General features: G+C 44.1%; 3 protein-coding genes across 8 annotated transcripts; 2 read left to right on the top strand and 1 right to left on the bottom strand.

The window, feature by feature from the left end:
- Nucleotides 1-107: 107 nt before the first annotated feature.
- LOC105699602 (glucosylceramidase) lies at nucleotides 108-2,510 on the top strand. Its single transcript, XM_023434381.1, is given in 8 exon segments — nucleotides 108-113; nucleotides 230-283; nucleotides 674-834; nucleotides 979-1,216; nucleotides 1,302-1,458; nucleotides 1,639-1,739; nucleotides 1,820-2,157; nucleotides 2,231-2,510. Coding segments are annotated over 8 exon segments (1,164 nt in total). The 3' UTR covers nucleotides 2,340-2,510.
- A 193-nt stretch (nucleotides 2,511-2,703) lies between these two features.
- LOC105699827 (RNA exonuclease 1 homolog) lies at nucleotides 2,704-8,447 on the top strand. Of its 2 annotated transcripts, XR_001104065.1 has the most exons (10): nucleotides 2,704-3,121; nucleotides 3,503-5,277; nucleotides 5,351-5,732; nucleotides 5,798-5,949; nucleotides 6,026-6,487; nucleotides 6,581-6,878; nucleotides 6,957-7,119; nucleotides 7,328-7,587; nucleotides 7,660-7,862; nucleotides 7,932-8,447. XR_001104065.1 is itself a non-coding variant. In XM_012425171.1 (9 exons), the coding sequence occupies exons 1-9, from the start codon at nucleotides 3,022-3,024 to the stop codon at nucleotides 7,740-7,742; spliced, it is 3,675 nt and encodes a 1,224-aa protein (XP_012280594.1). In that variant the 5' UTR covers nucleotides 2,704-3,021; the 3' UTR covers nucleotides 7,743-8,447. The 2 variants fall into 2 exon arrangements, 1 of the variants encoding a protein (XP_012280594.1); XM_012425171.1 differs by having other exon boundaries at nucleotides 7,660-8,447.
- Nucleotides 8,448-8,594: 147 nt separating this feature from the next.
- On the bottom strand, nucleotides 8,595-21,470 carry LOC105699828 (solute carrier family 41 member 1). 5 transcript variants are annotated; one of them, XM_012425174.1, is made up of 7 exons: nucleotides 20,684-21,470; nucleotides 14,852-15,164; nucleotides 14,169-14,348; nucleotides 12,862-13,301; nucleotides 12,577-12,797; nucleotides 12,157-12,504; nucleotides 8,595-12,085 (listed from the first exon to the last, which is right to left on the bottom strand). In XM_012425174.1, exons 2-6 carry the CDS (start codon nucleotides 15,113-15,115, stop codon nucleotides 12,164-12,166), a joined length of 1,446 nt encoding a protein of 481 aa, XP_012280597.1. In that variant the 5' UTR covers nucleotides 15,116-15,164; nucleotides 20,684-21,470; the 3' UTR covers nucleotides 8,595-12,085; nucleotides 12,157-12,163. The 5 variants fall into 5 exon arrangements, with proteins under 5 accessions (XP_012280597.1, XP_012280596.1, XP_012280599.1 ...); XM_012425173.1 differs by lacking the exon at nucleotides 20,684-21,470 and adding an exon at nucleotides 20,029-20,261; XM_012425176.1 differs by lacking the exon at nucleotides 20,684-21,470 and adding an exon at nucleotides 20,049-20,261.
- Between the last annotated feature and the right edge of the window lie 627 nt (nucleotides 21,471-22,097).

The raw sequence follows: 22,097 nt of genomic DNA, 5'->3' as shown, positions 1-22,097 counted from the left end.
TCCCATGAGCCATTCTCGAGGTCGATACGTACTTTATTCGACGAGCAAAGCCGGCCTACGGCTGGAAAGAACGATTGGGAAATTCAAGACCATTGATAACGCCACGGATGAAGGTAAAGTAGAATCGACGTTAGGCGAGCGTTTTTAAAAATAATTGAATAGATTTAAAAAAAATTGTAACCGACGCAACGAAAAAATTATCGAATAATGTTGACCGTTTTGTTCGCAGTCGTACAATTTATGGTGCACCCGGAAAGACGATATCAAACCGTCATTGGGTTCGGTACAGCATTTACAGATTCAGCTGGGTACAATTTAATAAACCTCTCCGAAGGGACCAGAGAAAACTTACTTAGGTTACTATTTTAATTTTATTAAATATGTACGATGCTACCCATGGTAATTAAAATGTCTACTTAAAAAATAGATCTTACTATGGCCTTGAAGGAATTGAATTGAACATGGGCCGCGTTCCGATTGGCTGCAGTCAATTCTCCCAAAGGAATTACAGTTATGCCGATGTACCTGGTGATTTGTATCTCAAGTACTTCGCACTCCAGCCAGAAGATTTTCTTTTTAAAGTATGCGCATGTTGCGTATTGCTCTAGCAGCACTCCGCCATATTTTTACACCCATGAAAAAATATAGCATGATAATTATTACCTTCCCACAGCTCCCGTTAATTAAAAAGGTCTACGAGATAACGAGCGGTAAATTAAAATTACTCGCTACTCCCTGGAGTGCACCCTCTTGGATGAAAACAAATAAAAATCTGACGGGGTACGGTATGTTACGAATGGAGTACTACCAAGTTTGGGCAGATTATTTCGTAAGGTCGGTACACCGTTACGTGTCACCGTAAAATAAATCTTATTAAAGAGTATTGCATGCAAATCACCTATGTTTCCACTTCATACGTTTGGTATGGATATTACGAAAATTCGACAACGTGCCATTAATACCTGTACTCTGTTGCAGATTTTTGAAAGAGTATCGAATGCACGGTGTCGATTTTTGGGGTATTTCTACGCAAAATCGGCCGAGTAAGGGACTCGTCGAGACCGAACATTCTCCAAGTATGGGCTGGACGAGCAGAGGCATGGCTCAATTTATCGGAAAATATCTTGGACCTACCGTGCGCTCTTCCCCTTATAAACGAATTATGATCATCACCGTTGACGACAATCGATACTTAATTCCCTGGTCTCTTTATTCGGTTGGTCGAAAAAAATCTTCGTATATATGGTGTTTAAACAACTTCGATGAACTATTCAATATTAATTAAGAACCTTACTTTATAGATGTTTAAGATGTCTGGGATGAACAATGAAACGAAGAAATTCATCAATGGTGTTGGGGTTCATTGGTACATGGACACTCTGGTACCATCCGAGAATCTAGATTTATGTCACGAACTTTATCCTGAATTATTTCTCCTGATAACGGAAGCTTCGACAGGTTAATCGATGTTGCATTTTTTTTTCCTTTACCGATAAAGTTTAGATAGTCACCTGTCATTGATTTTCATGCAAAAATATTTTTAATTAAAATAGATAGAAATATAATCTATATGCGAATGCCTCGTGCAGAATATGGCATGATTCAATGTCAGTCAATGATGTATATTCATGGATATAGGTGCAAATCCAGGAGTGTTAGAAGTTAACGATAACACAAATCATAAAGTTCAACTTGGATCCTGGGAGCGCGCTGAACAGTATGCCGAAAACATCATCGAGGTAATGGCAAATCGAAATCACATTTTTTATTCCACTTGAATAACTTTGAATTACTATAATTAATTGTAATATTAATGCAGAACTTAAATCATTGGGTCTCGGGATGGTTGGACTGGAATTTAGCATTGGATCGTACAGGAGGACCTTGTTGGCATTCGTCTTTATCAGCCGATGCAAACATAATAGTTAATTTGTAAGTCTATATACTACCACTGACATTTCTAGATACCTATTTTATTTTTCCTTTTAGGGAAGGTGACGAATTTTACAAGCAACCACAGTTTTACATACTTGGACACTTCAGCAAATTCTTACCAGAAGGAAGTATTAGGCTTTATGTTGAAAGCGAAACTCAAAGTGTATTACATGTAGCTTTTCTTGCTCCAGATAATTCCACGATCGTCATATTATTTAACCCGTAACGTATTTCAATGGTTCACATTTTTATTGTTAGATCTTGATTTTGAATCTAATGCAGTATCCCATTACAGGCACGACGAGGCAATTCCTGTAGAAGTTAAAAGTCCAGCTACGGAAAAGATAATTCTTTTCGAGATACAAGAGAGATCAATTCATACGCTCAAATATTGGTCACTCTGAATGTCGATACCACTGTGACAAAATTATATCAATAAATTTTTATTCGTTCTTAGCTTCCTTCCTCTATTGTTGATACCAAAGGAGTTATGACATTTGTAGGTAATGTTTGGATCTAACGTGAGCCAGGTGCGTGTTCATACTAAACGAAGAAAAATTTTGGTGAAGAGACGTTAGGCGGCAGCGACTTGTTAAAATAAAGGAATCTTCTCTATTTTATTTACCCAACCTCGGATGGCCACGAGAAGTGTATATGTTTCTTGGAGATTCCGCACAAGACAGCAGCACGAGAACATGATTTCATGAATCACTCCGTGCCATCCCATCAATGTATTTTGACATTTTAAAGTCCAAAAACTGCGCCGCCGAGAGAAACAGAGAAGGCAGAGCGAGGCAGAGAAGCTTCTCTGCTTTGCACAGCTCTGCACGCCGTAGGCAGTGGGAAATTTACCTATGATCGTAGTGGATGTAACCTCAAAGAAAAGTCGAAATTCGTCGATCGGTCAATTGCCCGCAGTAGGCCGCAACAATCCGCATCCACAAAGGATCGTCTACCTTCCTTGCATAACCGGTTTAGTGGGGAACATGCGTATTCCAGGAGTTATCGCCTGACTCAAGGCTGAAGGACGGGGCCGACGTCGCTCAATGATGGGGTGCACAAAGAAGGAATTACGATAAACCAGTTATGCTTCCCTCGACTGGTTACTTCAAAACTATCAATTGCCCGTTTTACGAGAGCGGATCTTGCGATAGGCCCTACTGTCACTTCAAACATGCTCGAAGAGGTATAATCTAACCACCTTTTTTTTAAGTTCGGGATCCTAACCTACAAAGTTTCCTATCTTAGTTTAGCTTCCCTTTCATAGAAAATACCATAGCATACCTGCCAAGACTATTGTTATTATATTTCGCTATGAGATAAGTATTGTTCCGTTAAGTTTTATTTGTTGGATAATGTTCACTCTAAGAGATTTAACTTTGAACAAAGAAGTTTGATGATTACTGTATACTGCAATGTTTTGTGTACATACTGAATTTTTTACTTTGATCATTGAACCACTGTACACATATGGCCCTAGTGGTGTTTGTAAAATATGATTATGAGGTTTATGTTTTTAGTCACTTTTATTATTTATTATGTAACCTTTAATATCGTTGCTTTACAGAAGATGCAGCAGGACTACCTGCTGTGGCTGGATCAACGTCGGTTCAAGCGGTGGCAGGGAACAAAGCCGGAGGATCCTCCACCTCTGGTATTAATTCAGGTCCGGATATGTTACAACAATTAGTGTCCGAGGCTGTGAAAAAAGTTCTCGCCCAACAAGAAGTTACGAATACTGAGAAGTTTTCAGAAACTATAGTGACTAAAGTGGTAGAGGAACTTAAGCCTAGTTTAACGTCGCATTCATTGGCATCTACCTCTGCTGCTTCCATAAACTCTGTTGTACCAAGCTTGATTGGTAAACACATCGGTGTACCACCATCGGTGCCGAAGCATACTCCATGCGTTTATAATCCAACACCTATTGCGGAATTAAAGAAGCGACATATCCCAGTAGCTTCGTATATGCCTACAAGGGAAAATAGAGTTGCAGTAAAACGCAAAAGTTCACCAGAAAGGTGTAAACCCTGGAGTACACATACATTACAAGAATCGGATAGTCCTAGAGAGGCTGAAATTACTTATAAACCAACCGCTATCAGTGGTTCTAGCGATGGATCAGTAATTCAAGGTTATGTTCCAACGATGAAGTTTGATTCTTCATCACCTATAAACTCGTACGATGGTAGTAACTCAAGTGATTATTCGTCAAAAATAAAAGAGGCATACTATCCTAAGTCAAAGAAAAGGAGAGAGGAATATGTGCCTAGAAAAGTCAAAGCCCCTTTAAAAAATATGGAACAGTTTGATGATAAGATTTTGGAGAATTTTCAATCAAATTATCCAATGATCAATGATGTTATAGCTGATAGTTCAAGTCCCTATGTTCCCGGTAGTGACGATTCTGAAGATGGCATCGTGGATATAGAACCAAAGTTTTCAGACGAGGAACCAATTGATGACAATGCAGATAATAATACTGGTGATGACAAACCAATGGAACAAGAAGATATTAATACAAGCAAAAGCTTGGAAGAAAAGGAGAATAAAAATGATTATATTAAGGCTGAAATTATAAATGAAATTGTGCGCGATTTAAAGCACAAAGAAAAATCTGACAATACTCAAAAAGATGGCTATAAAAGTGTCGATCGATTTAACAGGGGAAGACATGACAGTGATAATAAGCATTCACATGATCATAAAAACTCTGACAAAAAACATAAAGGTAAATCCAAAGAGACTTCAAATAGTGAATCAAAGCATGACAACGAAAAGTCTAAAAGAGATCATAAAAGCAGCAAGGATTGCGATAAGGAGTTAAAAAATAAGAGTCATCATGAGAGAAGTAGCAAGGAGAAGCACAAACATTCTTCGCATGGTGAAAAACGAGAAAGATCTTCATCATCCAGCAAGGATAAAGATAAAGATAAGCATAAGAGTTCTCGAAGCGATAAAGACAATTCCAATAAGACTAAGCATAATTCGAGCTCTCATAAGAGTACTTCCTTGAAAGAAGAGCAAAGCAATAAAGATCGTCATAAGTCAAGTAGTTCGGAGAAACATAGGCATAAGTCAAGCTCGTCAAGCTCTAAGACTGGGAAGCATTCATTGGAGAAGAACTCGGAAGAGAGACAGTCTCGATCTAATCATTCATCTAGAAACTCAAGCAGAAAATCCAAGAGAAGAAAGAGCAGTAGTAAAGAGAGAATCATAACCGATCAGGAAGATAAATCCAACAGTCCATGGAATAGTTTATCCACATTTTTGGATGACGACATCTTGGCAGAATCCGAGTCGGATCATGATGTAGAAGAAGAGTGCTTAAAAATATTTCAGGTATTCGGGCAATATATAAATTCATTTTTTTTTAGAAGGCAAATTATCTTATCAAGGGTGTTATTGCTTTTAGGAATATGAAGTTTCAGATCATCCTAAAGAAGTCAAAGAACCACCAAAAAGAGAAGTTTCCCAGGTGATCGAAGATCATGGAAAGAAGAGGGTTGCACACCCATCGGCTGAGACTTCAGTGGTCCGACAAGTCGGGCCCTCTCAGCCACCGAAGAGACTTACCAACCCTCAACAGCGCATGTACGAGAGATGGAGATTAATGAAAGAAGCTGCGGCGGAACAAGTAGCGAAAAAAGCAGATGAGAATGCGACGCAAGTGCAAGGCGACTTAGATACCCATGTAGCACCCGTTTCCCAAAATACAGCTGTCAATCCAACAGCGTCGTCTACCAAAGCGCCACTCGCTACAGGGAACATTAAACAAACCCCGCAGTCTGAAAACGGTAGGTTCATCGAAGTATTTCTTTCAAAACTGTTTATCTTTATATCGTATCACGTTATAATCTAGGTCGAGTTAGAATCGCCCATGTCCCCTACGCGATGTCTATCGCTGTGACCAAAAAGAGAGTTCCCGACTCTGCACCAAAGGTGGCAGAAGACAATAGAACGACAGCTCAAACCTCCAAGGGTGGCTCTCGGGTCGCGCACGTTCCTCAAGTGGTACTTATTAATTTATTATTTTTCCTTTTTTAAATGAACGTTATTTCTTATCAATCACATAATCGATCACTTTTAGGTACCGCAGCTCGTTCGTCCGGAACCACTTCAAAGTTCGACTCAGAAATTCTCGTTGAACGTGAGACAGTATTACGTCAACATGATGCAGGACATATGCATGCAGATCTACACGAGTGGAGAGGACGCGGCGCAGCGAGCTATCCAGGAGGAATTCGCTTGCTACGAACGGTGTAAAGCTGTGGCCGTGTACAAAAGCTCCTGCATGTTAGCAGCTCACAGGCTGCGGAAGGAAATAGATCAGCGGTCGAATGAAAATTCCGCACCGCCAAGTTCGGGAATGATGTCTCATGAACTCGTCCTTGCTGGAAAGTCACGGGGATCTTGGAGCGTGGTGAAAACTAAACGAGCCGTTACCGATATTAAAGGGACCACGTTGTACATGATGCTCGGAAAGTGGATCCTGACGGAGCAACAATTGCGAGACAATGGTTATCCAAGACCTCATCCGGATGGACCAACCGTACGCCACTTTCTTTCGCGAATGTCCACTGATTCCTTGTGAAATTCATTTAAGAGCGTTGACGATGATTAAGCCATTTTTCAACTATTGCAGGGGCGAGCTAAGGTCTACGTCACGAATACGCGGAACCAGACGATATTGTCCAAAGTGCCTAACGAAAGATTCTGTAGTCGGTGCGGTCAGACTTACATGGTGGACAAAACTGGAATGGCAGTTCAGCAGCAGAACTGTATATTCCACTGGGGAAGAAAGTTTACAATTAGGGGCGAGGGGAAGTACAGCTGTTGTCAGCAATATGGCTCCGCCTCTGGTTGCTGCGATGCCAAAAGTCACGTATGGGATTATGTTGATTACGAGAACCTGCGAGGCTACGTTAAGACGTTACCCAAAGGTAAGGGGAAGTATTAATTTTTGTTTATTAATGTCATTTCTTCGAAGAGAAGAGTTAATTTTTTGTCGTTATCTTTAGATGGCCCTGACGAGAAACAGGGTGTTTACGCACTTGACTGCGAAATGTGTTACACGACACAAGGATTGGAACTCACTAGAGTAACTGTTATCAATGAAGATTGCAACGTTATCTATGAAACGTTGGTCAAGCCTGAAAATCCTATTATCGATTATAATACAAGGTAATGTAGGTTATCAACGATTGGTGGATTAAACCGTAAACCAATCGGAACGCGTTGAAGACGTTATGGCATAAAGGAACAGAAATGAATATCTTGGACTGCTCCTACAAAATATTTAACGGCGTCGATCTAGAACCGTGAACAATTTTCCTATCTAGTGATATCATTTAATATGTCGATAAGAGAGTACTTATTATTTTTCTTACAGATTTTCAGGAATTACCGAGGAAAACATGAAAGATGTGACTACCACAATTCTCGACGTGCAGGCGACCCTGCTCACAATGTTTTCCGATAAAACGGTATTAGTGGGACACAGCCTCGAAAGTGATTTCAAGGCATTAAAATTGATTCATGAAACAGTCGTTGATACCAGTGTTATGTTTCCTCACAAAAATGGCTATCCCCATAAAAGGGCATTAAAAAACCTTTGTTCCGAGTATTTGCGTAAAATCATTCAGAACGATGGTAAGTAATGCCGGAGAAAATTGTTTAAATTGTTACTTTGTAATACATTTTTTTTTTTTTTCCTTATCGCAGTAGGTGGACATGACAGCAACGAAGATGCCGTTGCTTGCATGGAACTTATCCTGTGGAAAGTTAAGGAAGAAGCGAAGGTGTAATAAAAGAGCGATTAACTTCTGAAAATCTGAAGACAATTTGTAAGGAAAAAACTGCACAACGGTGTACTCCCCTGTATTTTGTTTACGACTCTCCGAATAGTATTACACGATTGTACTGCCGTATGTATTATAGTTTTCATGTATAAATATGTAATATATGCCATTTATGATTGCACAATTATTTTGCAGGATAGTCGCGCTTTTAGCCTTCCACCGATCGAATAAGGCCTAAGCGTTCGCGTAAATAAACTCTTGTCGGATGTGCATTGTCTTTGATTCGGGTGATTAAAAATACAGGGCGACATCGAGTCCGGACAATGTCGTGATTACGCCACTTGTCGTATCACTGATATCGGTCGTTACTTCTCTTAACGTTTCTATTTAATATTTTTGTACTTCGTTACCTATTTATATTTTAGACCATTAAAGTGACGAAATAAGTTATCCAGTATTTGTTCGCTATTAATCCCACCCTTTGCAGTTTAATTTTCCACGCAAACCAGAATATTTCATTGATGTGTTGCGATGTGATGTGGTGATATCGACATTTCCTTAGATGTAAAAGTAGGACAGTCACGATTATGTACATAATTTTATTATTTGCTTATTACAAAAGTACCTCTTGTTTCAAATTGTACACCTTGCTTCGATCGCATCCCCCTTCGAACTGTATGGTGACAAATATAAATCGTCTGGTTCGATTAATTTGTAGTAAATTACATCGGCATCGGATGTGTTAATCTATCGATAATCCTTAATATCGTTCAATTTTTGATTTCATTATGATGCGCAGTGCGAGCTCGGATAATACATTACATAAATAGAATTGGAAATAAATTCGTCAATTCTCAGTAGGTAAAAGTCTATTTCCTTTTATTAGCCTAGCCTACAATTTCAACAATTTACAATTGAAAGCTAAGATCACTGCCGTCATCGATTGACACGTTGCTTTATATTTCTTAGAAACATAAAAGTTTGCCGAAGTAAATTCCTGAGAAACCGATTAAAAATTTCCAGAAATTTTTCATCTTTTTTTTTAACGTTAAAAACAGTTTTCCAGCTTCGCGGGGCAATTCGGACCGTTTACATCTATCTAAAAATACGTTACCCCTGTTAGATATGTTATTGTCAGCAATTGAGTATTCTGAAATATTTGATTCTTCGGATAATACAGAAAATAACAGGTGCTGAAATTCGTCAAGTACGCGGAAAAGGCCGTTTAGAAATATTAGGCAGCGATGGACGTTAAAATTAATAACACTCCTCACGTTTTCCATGCATCGGAATGGGCACGAAACTCTTTGAATACATTCATCGATAAACATACACTAATTACAATTGTACAGATATTACTTTTAAAACGGGCAAAAATTTCCTCAATATCTTGAAGGATGTCACCTCAATCATGTTAAAACGTTGCACATACCCCACGACATTACAGCACCGAGAGCAACAATTTTTTCTAGTTGTCGGATGATACAAAGGATTTACTATTTATAATATATACACGAACACGAATTTCTGTCTCATCCTGCATCCACTTATTAACCGAATTCACTACTTCCCTCGTGGTGCATAATTTTCCAGCCTTAAAAAAGCGAATGAGTCGGAAGGGTTGAACTTCATTAAAAAAAAAAAAAAATGCAACGAAATATTCAGAGATCATAAAGATGAAAAATTAAATATCCGTAATACTGATCACAATCGTGGATACAAAATGTGACAGAGATCAACATTTACAGGACGACGATTTAGACGTTTTCCTTTAGCATTCCTTCTAAGCCCTTTATACGATACAGGCGCGGATTTTTGTTGATCGATCTACGAGACATCCGTAGCTCTAATTAATTGTACACAATTGCAACACAAAATGTTTAAAGGCATGTAACACGGTTTCCCGCCACGCGGTGCACTAATTAACAGGCAATAACTTTAGTATTAAGAGTTCACGATTTTTCTTCAAGACTAGATTTGCTACGCAGGAACCTCTGAGTCGATAGGCTTTTTTTTTCGTTACATGCAGATCGATACGTGAACGGAAATCGTACTACCTAAATGACACCTTCGACAACTATACAAGGAATAACTAACAAATTTTTCATGGAAACTTCCTGGCTACGACTATCGCCGACTTTCTACTGCAGATCTTCATCTTCAAAGTCTTCCTTAATCATTGACATTTCCTAACTAATCGATTACAATCATCTTTATATACTTCGCATACTCTTTCGCCATTAATGTATGTAAAAAAGAAAAAACCTTTGTTCGTACAGCGGATTTGATATTCAACTATGGATCGTGAAAATAAGTATCACGAGTCTCTCTCGTAGGCTTTTCTCTGCAAAATAGTAATATCAGTCATTCGGAACGGTATTTATAAATATTCGCGGTGTGCATTGTACGCGTATTTACAGTGCTTCTTCAACATAACGGACGTTTCATTTATGCACGAAGTGGTTCGGTGCTTTAAAAAAATCTACAGGCTTTGTTGTAACGCGTTCCAGGAGGGGCAAGGGGAACCACTCGTTTTTACAACTTCGTAACACGCATCGTTCGATTCAACTTAGAATCTTGATTATAAAACTGCGTATAAAAACATACGATCCTACCGAGTAACGACAAAGAAAAACGCGAAACCACTGAGCACGATTAAATTCCAAGAGATAAAAGAAACTCGAAAGCTACATTTTTACTGCTAGCGGAATTTCATTACACTTTTCGTGCGCGTTGCACGATTTGCAAGAGTTGCTCGGGACGTTAACGAAGAAAGAATTGAACGGTAAAGAGAGAAGTTGGGATACAAAACGAGTTGTTGAAATTTCATTCCTAAAGCGAATGGCGTAACTAATACTTTCAACGTTTAGGTGGCGATGCGTAGAAAAATCAGCGGATATCTACGGAATATAAATGCAATGACGATTCCTGTAACAGCAGCTTCGTTTCCTTCCACGAAATCGAGCACTGAGCCTCGAAGAGTGGCGAACATCCCTGGCGAAAAGGATTCGAAATCGAAAATCCGCAAGACGTCCGGTTCAACGTTTAAGCATAACTTTCGCGGTAATCGAACTTTGACGTATCTCTATCTTTTTTTTCCTTCCCATTTTTCTTAGCGATTTCAAAAATAGAACGCACAGGCGCGACAATTACTCGTCATTTGTCCATGCTTAGTCATGTATTTACAAAGGCAACTATTCGAAGACACGCGTACCCGAGTGCTTTACATCCGAGCATAATTTCCCTACCCTCGTGAGACGTTCACCCGCCTACCTCGGAAGACTAAAAAAAATTCTCTCTTCCAAGGAATATTACGAGGCGACCTCCGATTTGAATAAAACGTCACCGATCCTTCAGGGGCTTCCGCGTATCCGTAAGACGGAACTCTCCCTCGACCCGTCTTCGTCTTTTTCCAAGATTTTCCAAGCCCCTCTGCGTCATGAACTGGCATGAAATTTCACGCCGTAGACTCCTTCTGGACTCCCGGTCCGAAGAAACCCTACACCGCACAAAACCGAGGCCGGATGCTTCGCAGCGAACGAACTCAGGTACTTCTATTGACAAAAGGAGGCAATCACGCCGAGACTTTTCCTCGTCAATCCGCGGGGCTTAGACGGATAGGACCTTAACGTTAAGATCTCGTCCTTAAAGGCCGGGTCGAATTAAAATCCTTCGGCATGATATTTAACCACGTATTTGTACAACATCCTGCCGCCGACTTCCTTCCGTAACCTAATCGCGCGTTGCGACTTCTCTCCGTAATAATTCTAATAATAGATATTAACCTACCGGAACCTGATAACGCAAGAGTGAGCCATCACTCGGACTTTACCAAGTAAACCGTCTTTGGTGGATTAAACATTTTTACACGTACGGTTTCGCAACGGTTGCTCAATTCTTCACAGAAGTATGAACTCGAAACCGGCATTTCGCGTTTGGCATTGACGCTGCTCCGGATAAACGCAAGGTGGCACAAATAATGAAATTACGGCGCGATATCGAGGCCCTGCCACCTTGCCCGGCAATACCGTCTTTGCCTCACCTTGCGTTTATCGGGCAGTACCTCCTCGTCGATACGAAACTCATCGAGCGTATCCTCCCTGACTCGTGACGTCGAAAGCAAGCATATCTCTCTGCCTTCCGTCATGCGGTTTTCATTAACGCAAGCATGGACGTATACCCGTTCCCCGTGTACTCTGCGTACAAACGACCCGGCCTTTAACGATCCTTAAAGTCGACAAGTCACCCGACATGTACTTTCTCGTGGCCACAGCCTTTTAGGAACGTCCCTCCCAGTCTGTCGTCTCCACTTGAATAAATACGCGGTACGTTCTCGAGAACCCGGAAATCTGGAAAAAGTCGATTTGAGAAAATGCCTCGAGCTCGGATCGGGAAGAATCGATCGAAAGTCTGGACTCACCTTAGAATTAGGGCTTGATGGGTATATCGAAGTCCTGGTCGCCGACCAAGTACAAGAACTGGAAGGCGATCGCCAAAAGACTGATCCCCAGCAAGTCGCCCATCGCGGTCAAGTACGGGATGGCGGAATTGTCCGGGTCGATCTTTCTCTTCCACATCCAATGTATCATGATGAAGGCGATGTAAAGCAGAGCCGCTACCTGGAGCACGGCCGCGCAGAGGTACACGAAGACGAAGAGCGGCGTCAGGGAAGTTTCGCCGTCCTTCATGTAGTTGATCATGTAGATGAATATTATGTGGCCCGGGATGACCATCGCCATGAGGACCCTGGTGGTCCTCGCGTGCATGCCTAAAATCAAAGGAATCGCGATCAGCGAACGATCGAGGAAGCTCCAAGGAATTTTTTTCCTAGACGGGGTACCTTTGCCGAAGAAGTTGGCGATCGGCGTGATGAAGATCACCGGGTGGGTCTGGCCTGGTGGGATGAGGAGGGTGCCGAGATCGGCCTGCTTGTGCAGGGCCGTCGAAATCCTGCTGGCTTGCACCGCGACCAGATTTCCACCCACGCCGTTAATCACCGGCTGGAACACCGTGAGATTCTCGAACCGGGACACCATGAACTCCAGGATGAGGCCCCCGCAGCTGGGAATTCGTTCGAAACGTTAAATTCGAAGAAGAGGGGGAAAACGCGACCGAGCGACCTTACCTGCTGATGAGCATGGCCACCATGACGGGGGTCCACCCGGAGTACAGGACGTCGTTCGTGTACTTGTTCTTTTTGGCGATCCAGACCCAGAGAGGCGTGACGAGGACGTAGCACGCGATTATCAGAGGAGCCAGCCAATCGTGCTTGTCGATGGACTCGTACAGGTCCGTCGAGATCCAGGACAAGAGGGCCAAGGAGGTGATGTCCCCCAGGCTGGCCGCTATCGGAGTGGCCACGTTATCGGGATTGATGTGGCAGTGGCGGGAGAAGACGATCACTCCCGCGGTTATCAATCCAAGGACGAAGGACGCCAAGGATGCGGTGACCAAGCTACTGGCGCACAATAAATAGGCGTGATCCAGGGAAACGGTTCCGTTGCGAAACGCTCCCATCACGATGGCCACCAAGGACCCCAGGAAGCCGACCACGATGGCCTGGCACTGTCGAAACAAAATCCCCATTAGATTCCTAAAAACAAAGGATTTTTAAATATCGCACATTTTCCTCGGATAAGGGCTCACGGCTGTTTCTCTCCTATCGTTATCTATTTATTAATTCTAAAAGACGGAGTTTCGCCAAGAAGTCCACGTTGTTATTAATTTGGAGCGTCATAAATTTCCGCGGTCCCTGGAGGGAACTGAAAATACGGAGACGCCGTCGCTATCTGTAAATTCAAAAATACACGAGTCTAGCGACAGGAGCACGCAGTACCTTTATCATTTACGGTTTTAATTATTAATCAAACACAGTTTTAATTATTAACCAAACACGGAATATTCTGCTCGAAGGAACGCGAGATCCTGGCAAACAAGCGAAGATTCCGAAGGCCGTCTAACGTCATCGCCCATGAATACATAGCGAAATCGAGTGCGGCGCCATTGATAAGGTTCTCGTTTCGTCGAGAGCTTCGCGCTCGCCTACCTTCGATTCTAGACCGAGGAGATAAATTCCAAACGTCGCCGCGACGACTAGGTTAGACGATAACCTTTTTCTGCCAATTTAAGAACCTAACGATTATCTTGCTCGCGCGAAAACGTATTCGGCCGTGTTTATAAGCGTTTCGTTTTGTTTCCGAGGCTGAACTTGAACCTTCGCCCGGAGGGCACACGTCGCCTACATGCGTTTACCGGGAAAGATAAGAATGATTAACAACGCGGCACGCTGCCGCACATTTTGGGCGCATAAGACGTTCTATAAATAAGCGGCCGAATCCAGGACATAAATTCCTGGAGCTCTTTCCATCGCCGGGAATGATTTACGGAGGGGCACGCGACGCCGAGGAGAAAAGGGAAGAAAATTCCGCTCACCTGAATTAATACGAGATTCCCGACGATCATGTACCACTGTTGTTTAGGCGTGTCCATGTGTCCGAGGTTTGCCTGGGTGGAGAGTCGCGAGGCCAGGGTCATTTCCAGATTTCCCTTCAACCCCAACAGAGCCGGCACCAGGATCATCAGCTCGTTCACCTTCTCGAACACTACCCAATGCTGAAAGTAAGCGCGCATTTCTTGCAAACGTCCCGGGCAGATTGGACAAACCGGAAGAACGAGGGCCGATCCGGGTCAAGGGTAACAGTTCCGTGCGACCTTTCGGGCCCTTGTCCTGCATTCCAAAAATAACCCTCGAGCGCAATTACGTCCGCAGCGAGTTCACCGAAAGACACGGTCCCCGATGCACCGGCAACGCCAATTTGCGCTAAAACTTGAGTGCACTCCGCTCCCATTAAATCGATGATCGCAGTCCCGGTCTCCCATGGCGAGACCGGACCTCGCCTCTTCCCTTCCGATTCCACCCCTCGACCCTTGACCGAGCGGGGCGAAATCGATCTCGAATCTTCATCGGAGACCCTCTCGAGGTCACTACCGTCCAGGATTTCGCCACGCGAACTTGGCCGACGACGTAACGCGATTAGTGGAAGGTCGAGGTGTCTCCAGCTTTCCCGGTGATTTTCTCGCAATTTCCTTACGTAACGATCTTTCGGCGGGTTTACCTGCACCACGTCCAGGACGAGTCCGGCACCGACCATGCCGAGTCCGGCGATGAGGAAGGGGATGAAGACCTGGATCGTGATGGCCAGGTAGGACTCCAGGGGCTCCTCCTCCGACCCGTAGAGCTTGCTCTCGGCCACGACGTCCGGAAGTCGACCTCCGTCGCCGGTTTCGTCCAGGATCGTCACCTCGACGCATTCCTCGTTGGCGGAGATCCCTGGATTCGACTCGGAGGCGGCGCGAGATCGGCCGCCCGTCGGTGTCATCCTGTACGAATTCTGCTTGGCGCCCAGCAGAGGCTCCTTACATTGCCCACTGTTGACAGAACGCAGAGCTGCCGGTTAAATTCCCCCAACATTTTTCAGCGAGGAGACCGCGTTAAAGAAAATTACTGGACGCGAATCTCGAACGATTTGCAATTATTTTCACAAGTATTCCGCGTCGAGCCCTCTGACGGATCCTCGTCTTGCCACGTGCGTCGACGCGTCGTGTCACTTCCCGTTCGCGTTTTATTTTTTTTTCACCGCGTCCGTATTCCAAAGATAACTCGGAGCCGGAATTATTAAGGTTCGCCCTTAAATTCATACTTCTCGAATTTGACATTGACATTGACGAGCGATGGATGCGGCTGTCTGTCGGTCGACTGCTGCGCCGGATGGGCTACCTGACTCTCTATCATCTTACAACTGGGCGCCTCGTGCGCCTACCCGCTATCAATATATAACCATTGTCCCTCGAGCTTGATAAGATTTGTTAAAGAGTTGATTCCACGGCGTTATTTAAGAAGCCGAGCGCGAAATTGCGTAACCGGGAAAGTGTCTCGGCGCTAGCGGCTAAAGTGACTGACGCCGAATTATCATAAATCTCGACCAAGATACGAGTATCGCGGTGATCCCACCGAAAGAAACACGGAAAAAAGCGACCAAAAAGGAGAGGAACGTCAACGCGAAAAAAGCACCCTAGCTCTTGGAAAAATTTCGGCGCAAATCGAGATCAGTTTCTTATAAATTAAAATCGAGAAACGCGCGAGGAAAATATATGAAAATCGCTCGGGTGGATCACGTATCTCGTTCACGTAATTGTCGCGAATGCAGGCCACCCCTTCTGGTCTACTCGAGCTCTATATTATGTAGCCATGACCTGGAAAAAGTGCACTCCTTAACTTCTGACCGATATCTTCTCTCGGGCGTTCTCGAAGCCACGAAATATTCCGGAAGCCCTCCGTTAATATTAAAATTCGACGTCTCCACGTCGATGCGATATTTTCTACGTAACGTCAACGTTGTCGTCGTTCCTTATCTACCTGTTGGCAACGATACGATATACTGCATGCGCAACGTAATGTCAACGTAGCTGTAAAATATTAGAAAAATCGCTAAGTAGTCTAAAATAGATCAAAATAATGCATTAAAATGATCGCCGGCGAAAAGTCCTGAATGGTGACAAAATCGCGCCTACTATCTCCGTTAACCCTTCCAGTACTTTATTCCGTCATTATCTTTGCACAATTCTATTTTCTAAAATTATCTAGAAAATGGATCGCAGCCCTAACCTGAGACCTCCTTCCTAAAATCTACCTAGAAATAACATTTTTTAACTGAAAATGTCCCCGATGAGGGGTTTAAACGAGTTCTTGGGTCCGCCAAAACACCCCGGATCGAAAAAAGATGGAAATTTCTGTGTCGCGAGGTCGCGTGTCGCGGTCACGTGGCCGGCGCTTCTCCTCGTCCCTTTTGCGATGAAGAGGGTAGCCGAGGAAAAAATTCGGGGCGCAAATCTTACATCCGAGGGCAGATTCCGTCGAGGTAAGGAGAGCGATCCTCGAGGGTGAAGAACGTCCGGGGGTCACCCAGGGTCCAGCATCGGTGTCGAGGGTTCTCTAGGGCGCTCCGGGGGCCCGTCTCGTCTGGAGGTTACATCGCGACTGATCCTACCCTCGAGGAGACAGGGTAGACCAATAGGGAAGGACGAACTCACGGGGCAAACGCGATTCTATCGATCCCTACCCTGGGATGGCTCGAGACCACTCTAGGCCGGCCTCGGACGCGCTTTCGAGACTCTATATAATATTCGTAAATATTTTGGAGTAAGATATATTTTTTTTGGGAGGGATATAATCCAGGGTATAATTCGGGATATCGGTTAAAAGTTTTCTGGGAAGACGCGTGCTCGATAACTCCAGGTATCCCTTATGGAAGCGATGAGTTTCGGAGCTTGCGACCCTGCACCCCTGTCCACGTGATTCGACGGCCACGTGATAAGACACTTGGGATTTTCTGCGATAAGTGGCACCCTCGACGTTTTCGCTCCAGTAAACCATTTTTTGATCGATCGATTAATTGGACCCTACGACGCACGAGGGAAACAGCAAACATACGGTCTGCCTCCCATTTTGACAATTTCCTCCGATAGAGACATTTTGGAGAAAAATTTCCGCACCAGCTTCTCGGGGGAATTTTCCTCGAGTAGCGGGTACTGGGGTCTACGTTATTATTTCCGTGAAAGCGGCGCAACTCTAAATACGCGTTTTCGTAATTTTCCGAAAAACATACACCGGGCCTTGCGTCACTTCAACTAGATATCACGTGCCGTGCAAGCAAGTTCCTCGTGAGTATGTCATCGACATGTGGATTTGTATGCCCATGTCACGAATCGACGTCTCCACATGTCGAGAGAAGCGATTGGTTTGCTCTCTTTCTCGGACGAGAACGGAGTTGGATCAAACGTCGGAGCTCGGAATAAATTTGTCTCCCGACCAGGACGATTAAGTTACCGAATTTGAATTTGCCCGAGGAAGGTCGAGCGACCGCTAAAACATGATTTAGATATGCTCGGGACGCGTCCCTTGATAGCGCTTAACTTTCCCTTTGAAGGTGGATCGGTCGGGCGCCCACCTGGATCCTATATTCAGCCATATTTGGGGAAATTAGAGAGTTTTACCCAGGTTGCAAAAAATTGCCTCGCCTCGCAAACGCTCCGTTAACTTTTTAAATCCCCCGACGGGAACGCTTATCCAGAGCGGTCGGGTTTTCTGCTCTCTCGCGGGTTCTCGGTCGACGTCCCTTGGGCCGCGAAACCAAAAGCTGCGGAATCCGCGCTAATGGGGCAACACGGCGGAACGCTGAATCTTATATGACCAGAACGGAAGTATTCTCTTTCAGGAAGTGACCCATTTCTAAAGTGGAGCAGTTCTACGTCACGCTTGCGTCAGGGCTATTACAGCGGATCATCGCGTTAGTACACAACCGTTACCGGCTAATTAACCGGCGTGTGAATAGTAGCGCTTACGTGCCGCACACTTACGTTCCCGTCATCCGCAGATTTTTCCAGAGGACTTCAGGGAAAAATAATTGAAAAGTGAACCGCGCCGGGAAAATCTCCCCCCGAGGGCGCAACGCGAAAGGGATCGCTTCCCGGGAACGCTCGCTTTCGCTATCGATACGAAATCCTGGATTTAATAAATGTCGCAGGTAACGCGTGGATGCACGCGCAAGTGCAACGAACGCTTGGCGCGTCTCCACGCGCGCGACAAGCGATTACGGGGCGTAGTTAGCTCGGCACTCGCGTGGTTGGGTAATGGTGACGGAGCGGCATCGGCTGGTAGCTACCAACCACTGTACGGACGGTAGCAGGCCAATTTGTATTCTGGTAACTTCTGGACTAGGTCACATCCATGGAGGCCCACTTTTCTGATTACCCGGTTAAACGTTTGCACTTCGCGTCGCGAGCCTTGGTACTCGAAGATCCGAATTACCGAGAGGGCCGCTCGATGCCGATCTCGCTCCAGGGCCACCGTTCTCCCGATTCCTTCGAATCGTTCTTTTTTATGGGACATTTCTGCATTTAAGGGAAACGCAAATACCTTGGATGGTATACGACTTATGTGGGGAAAAATGTTGGAGGAAGAAAAACAGCCAAATATTAGGAATATCTAGCTCGCATCGTGGACGCGCTTTTGGGATGAGATTGGAAAAAATGTAGGGTCGAGCGGAAATAATTTTTCTTACATTTTCCGGGGCGACTTGACTAACGATTTTCACTTCCTTGCCCGACGAGGTGCTGTCTTACGATACCGGCGAATTTCTCCCTGCCAAGCTTGACAGTGAGCACCGGTTGCGTAAAGGGCGTGCTTGACCTCCGAGTATTTAACTTTGACATTGAACGGCCCGAATAGAATTGTGTAACTGGGACGCATTCCTCGTATTCAAATCTGTAACAATTTCCTGGTAATTTGAGTTAAAGCCCGCGTACCCACGTGCAACCAGAAGTAACTTAGACCGGGCGTAACGAATACATGCGCGGATCGACGCATGAGCGGATTGCACGGAGTACACCTCGTTACTTGCTTCCGAATAAATTTACTTAATCGAGGTACGACTCTAAGTGCCTTGATGGGACGTAAAGCGTGATCTCCAAAACCCTTTCAATTTTTAGGAAACTGGAAAGGACGATACCCGATCAAAGTGGCTTTTCAAACTATTATTTTTATAAATCGAAATGTGGAATATGCGCAAGGTTAAAGTGCTCGTCCCGAAGAAAAAAATGAGATTTTTGATTTCATCGATACCCTTGACCGTTCGATCGGCGATTACTTGCTGACATTTCGATGGATTTCCAGGGAGAATACGGAGGATTTAAAAAATGAGGGAAATAATTGTCGAAGGTAGACTCGTGGAAGGATTTGCCGCGAACCATCGGCAGAGTTGCTAACCAGGGAGCGCGGCACTGTTGATAAGTTAAATGCCTATAAACTGAACCTAGTGCACTCTCTGTCGCAGGCTTACGTTAGCTCATGTAATTGACATTGTAACCATGTTCAGGGCCATTTGCGAGTGCGAACGCATAGTGCACGCACGTTGCGCCATTTTACGGTTGACGAAAACCCACGAAAAGGACCGCCACGTCCAGGAGTGGAAGAAACGGCCTCTCCTCCTAACGCGATTAATTCGAAAAAGTAGCTCACAGGGTGGCGGAATTTAATTTGTCATTTTTTGTCAACTTCCAGATTTATGTGGAATCGTTGGCAACGACCGATTTACGCCTTGTACTCTGAATCGCAAAAGGACAGAAACGTCAAGGCGATTTAATGGCGTTACGTGTGTTAAAGGTGCGGGATGCGTCCTTTGTTTCACACTATCAGTCCAAATTGAGGTCAAGCTCCGTTGACAGTGAGAATTACTTTTAACATTCCGACGTTACCCAAGTTGGGCCGCTTGTGATTTTCCAATTTAAATTGATTCGGTTTTGTTGCACCGTCCCGTGCAGGTCCAACAATGGCCCGACGAGGGGTGTTCGCCGTGACAACCTCGGCACACACCACGATTACTTTTGCCACAGCTTTGATTTTTCGGCCAAACTTCTTTTTAACTTCCTGCTTCCACTTCTTTAGATCACCCGAAGAGCATGTCGGTGCGTTCGTTCGGACACTTCAAAATCGTATTGCACTCCTCGCCGAACTGGCAATTACTCAAATGCGTAGATGCTAAGTATACGTTTAGAAAATTTGAATTTGAATACCTGCGCCAAAATAGCGGTTTGCGATACATCTCGCCAAAAGTTGGGACACGTGGAACAGAGTGGGACATTTCTCGATACACGCTCGTCTGTGATCGATCGAGGAAGAGGACCGGTAGAAAAATGTACCGCCAGCGATAAGCGGATGCAATCTTCGTTAATCGCATTATGCACTTCGGAGAACCTTACGTTTTCGAAACGACTCCATCGCAATTGGTCCGGGGTTAAAAATAAATATTACGACGTACCGACGTAAGGTCTTTATTCTAGAAAAAGAAAAGAAGGATCAGGGTCTTGTAACAAATTTCGAAAGTACTCACCCTGATCAATGGTCAGCTGTACCAAAATATTCGTGGGCCGCGCGGTTTCATTTTGACCAATACTTGCACCAGTGGATAATAATTAATTATTATTTAGCACTTTAGAATTTTTCTTCGCAATCCTCGAAAACTTTAAAGGCAAAGTTAAAGTCCGGCAATCGGATAAACCCCTCAAATCGAAAGGTTTTAACAATCCATTTGTAATTTCTCCTTGCATCGTATGGCACTACCGTTTTCATTAACACTCTTTTTACTAGAATTATTTCTCCCCTCGAGAATTATTAACAACTTTGATAAGTAGCATTTTCGACTCAATTAACATTCTCTAAATCGGCTTGGAATCTACTTCATCGTCCCTTTAAACGCAAATAAATCACGTAAAAAATTCTCCTTGGAATCCAAAAACAGCGACTAACACCCGTTTTCAAAGAATTCTTTTAAACGTACGTGGAAACAGCAAGAGCAGTACGTAATACGATATGCACAATTGGGTTCGATTTTACTTTTCATTGATTTGATCTTCGATCGCGCGAAATCGAGTCGAGGGAATCCAAAATCCGCCGACTCTACGGATTGATTTCCGTAATTAATCGGATTTCATATCGCGAACTCATGTCACCCCGTTTCTGCCTCTGCGATTTTTCGTCAAGGAACGTCTCCAGGAACGATCGAGAACGAATTCAAAGTGGAGTTTTTAAGCTAGGTGGATCCTCGATTTTTCGCGCCGCAGCAATTTCGGAAATTCTCCGATGGCGGTACGAGGGCCAGATAAGATCTAAACACTCCAGCGTGTACGCAGCGATAGTTGGCACTGACAGATCTAACTATTTCATTCACAGTTGGTCCGTGTGCTTGACCAAACCACCGAGATGATGATACATGCCGCGCCGACGTATATGGTACGTATATACATGAATGGAGGCGCATTGCGTGTATATTGAACGTGACAGGAGTCGAGGTGTAGGTGGCTCGACAAACGCGAATGGAACAGTCGAAGGCAAGATGCGTTCCTCGTCTTACGTGTCTTACATGCCCTGGACACACTGTACATACACCGAGCGCGATGTAGGATTACAACAAAACATGTTCTGAGAAACATTTAACCAGTTTCCTGGACAATGGGGTATGGGCCATCTAGAAAACTGGAGTCGGCGGTTGCAAAGATACAGAGCCCTCGATAAATCCCTATTAAAAGTGTAAACCACTTAAAATCATTTATCTTATTAATACCGAACACATGTCGTGAAATCGTTGCACTTACATATGGAAGGTAATTTTTCGACAGGTGACGGTGGATCGACATCCGTCGGTGCATCTGACGTCTCAACGAAAATGGGAGGAATTTAGTTACGTCATCGTCGACCTGTTGAACAAAAAAGAACGAGTAAATATGAAAGGAGAAAGGACAGACTGC

This window comes from Orussus abietinus, unplaced genomic scaffold, assembly GCF_000612105.2.
Source record: "Orussus abietinus isolate OABI.00-Male unplaced genomic scaffold, Oabi_2.0 scaffold10, whole genome shotgun sequence".
NCBI classification, from domain to species: domain Eukaryota; kingdom Metazoa; phylum Arthropoda; class Insecta; order Hymenoptera; family Orussidae; genus Orussus; species Orussus abietinus.
Note: the sequence above shows the minus strand (reverse complement) of the source record. Positions and strands in the feature narration are given on the sequence as shown.

Bases quoted from the DNA above. Each gene is read 5' to 3' on its own strand.
- LOC105699827 (XM_012425171.1), top strand. From the start codon at position 3,022: ATGCTTCCCTCGACTGGTTACTTCAAAACTATCAATTGCCCGTTTTAC. The intron at 5,733-5,797 runs GTAGGTTCATCG...GTTATAATCTAG, and splicing joins AACCCCGCAGTCTGAAAACG to GTCGAGTTAGAATCGCCCAT. The intron at 5,950-6,025 runs GTACTTATTAAT...GATCACTTTTAG, and splicing joins TCGCGCACGTTCCTCAAGTG to GTACCGCAGCTCGTTCGTCC.
- LOC105699828 (XM_012425172.1), bottom strand. From the start codon at position 15,528: ATGATAGAGAGTCAGGTAGCCCATCCGGCGCAGCAGTCGACCGACAGA. The intron at 14,349-14,851 runs GTAAACCCGCCG...GCTTACTTTCAG, and splicing joins TCGTCCTGGACGTGGTGCAG to CATTGGGTAGTGTTCGAGAA. The intron at 12,798-12,861 runs GTAAGGTCGCTC...ACGAATTCCCAG, and splicing joins GTGGCCATGCTCATCAGCAG to CTGCGGGGGCCTCATCCTGG.